Source organism: Rhinoderma darwinii, chromosome 4 (assembly GCF_050947455.1).
Source record: "Rhinoderma darwinii isolate aRhiDar2 chromosome 4, aRhiDar2.hap1, whole genome shotgun sequence".
Classification (NCBI taxonomy): domain Eukaryota; kingdom Metazoa; phylum Chordata; class Amphibia; order Anura; family Rhinodermatidae; genus Rhinoderma; species Rhinoderma darwinii.
Window position 1 is genome coordinate 228,759,840 of NC_134690.1, and position 2,270 is coordinate 228,762,109.

Sequence of the window (2,270 nt, forward strand, 5' to 3'; positions counted from 1 at the left end):
TTCATTGGAGTAATAATATAAATGCGACAAATACAGATCCATGACATGATGTCATAAAACATAAATGAGAGCTCACACACTGGCACAGACAGAACAGGCAGACACACATAGTACCTGAAGTGCTCCACAGCATGAGCAGTGATATGGCACAGCAGGAGGGCACATACTGTACCTGGACTGCACTGGATTCCTCTCATTCAGCATATACCGGGAGCATGTAGGGTTTCCTCTGGGAGGTACATATCATTAATTTCAATCTACCCCCTCCCCAGTGGTGAGCTGACGTCACGCTCCTCCAGGACTGGTGAAGAGCAGGGCAGCGCCAAGTGGGCACAGGGCGCATTTCCCTCCTCCCCAGGGTCCTGTCACTTGCTCCTGTCCCCATATTATTCTATGGGCTGCAGCACAAAGTCACTCAGTGCACTCAACTTCCCAATCCCTACACAGAGCCAGGCACTGCCTAGTGTCACAGTCCCTCAGCTCCTGCAGCCACCTCTCAGCTGTGAGCCCACTCACCAAGTCTACTACCCTGGGAATGAATACATGCAGACATCATTGATTATTACAAGCAGCACTGACACTTGCTCTGGACAGTCACACACATCTTTTTGGCATTGAGTCAACATCAGGACAGAGAAGATAAAGACATTGATTGTTTCTTTCTTTGAGACTTCTGATAACATTTTCCCAAGTACAGACCCTTGCGCGAGGAAGATGCTTGGATTGTCCCGGCAGGAAGAGCGCTGAGCTCTGGAGGACACCTGTCACTGGATCTTGCCTTAGGCTGCTGGACCTTCTGCCAATATGAGTAAACCGGCTGGATCAACAAGTGGGTAACACATTCTGCTTTATATTATATGATCTGGAGTTTATTTCTATGGAAGACAGACAGATAGACAGACAGACAGACAGACAGACAGACAGACAGACAGACAGACAGACAGATAGATAGACAGACAGATAGATAGATAGATAGATAGATAGATAGATAGATAGATAGATAGATAGATAGATAGATAGATAGATAGATAGATAGATAGATAGATAGATAGATAGATAGAGCTGACATTGCCTCCTTTTTGCAGTTCTTCTGATGTACGCTCACTACAAGTTAACTTTCATACTTTTGTGATAAGTTATTATAGTTTGTGCAAAGCAAGGGGAGATTTTACAAGGGGTCACATAATGAAGGGAAAGCAGATTTGAGCTCAGTCTATTGCACCCTGAATTGATAATGAAACAATCCTAGGAACCAGGGATCGCAGAGAAGAAAACAACTTTAAAGTCACATTGCCCCTAATCCTGAATGCAGCCTCCATACACTGCGCTTGATTGTGTATAAGGAAAGTCGCTGCTGCTAATCCCCAGCACAGGTTACTGGGGGAGAAAGACACATTCTTCTGGACAAGTGTGCGAAAAGTCATTGTGCAAGAAAGGAAAACTAGTGCAATAATTCTGAGGTTGATACAGAAATAGAAATAGATTAAGAAAATACTTGACTAATTAAATAAAGATTTTTGTTATTACCATTACTATCTGTCTCTGTGGTTTAAAAACGTAGGAACTGTGCAAAAATGTGTGTGTGTGTGTGTGTGTGTGTGTGTGTGTGTGTATATATATATATATATATATATATATATATATATATATATATATATATATATAAATAAATAAAAATAAATTAGCTGTTACAGCAAGTTGAGCGCAAGAAAATAGGCCAGTCGCTGCGCTTAGCATAGACTTGAATTGTATGTTCACTAATGCCCTACCCTGGAGGACCTGGACTTATGCTGAAAATGTATGCCAAATTCAAAATAAACTACAAGAAATACGAAAAGTATGGTATTAATATTAGAAGATTGCGCGGCAGTCGGATAGACAGATTTAGATAAATATATAAATATATATAAATTCAGATTCAGATAGATAAATAGATAGATAATAGTTAGATAAAAGATAGATAGATAGATAGATAGATAGATAGATAGATAGATAGATAGATAGATAGATAGATAGATAGATAGATAGATAGATAGATAGATAGATAGATAGATAGATAGATAGACACAGATAGATAGATAGATAGATAGATAGATAGATAGATAGATAGATAGATAGATAGATAGATAGATAGATAGATAGCCATAATAATTCAGAGCTCAATTCAGGACACATACAGATCAGTTGTATCCTGGATGAAGAATAATTCACTGTACTACTTTATTAGATTACTGGAAGTGCAATGACTATGTGTACACAATGTAGTGACA

The 2,270-nt window shown here is 39.2% G+C and overlaps 1 protein-coding gene across 1 annotated transcript in view; it reads left to right on the forward strand.

Moving 5' to 3' along the window:
* Window positions 1-369: 369 nt before the first annotated feature.
* The window catches only part of NR2E1 (nuclear receptor subfamily 2 group E member 1), a 38,450-nt gene continuing 36,549 nt past the window's right edge, over window positions 370-2,270 (forward strand). Inside the window, exon 1 of the mRNA XM_075864215.1 lies at window positions 370-829. Coding sequence (XP_075720330.1) covers window positions 805-829 — 25 coding nt within the window. The 5' untranslated portion in view covers window positions 370-804. The remainder of the gene's footprint in view (window positions 830-2,270) is intronic.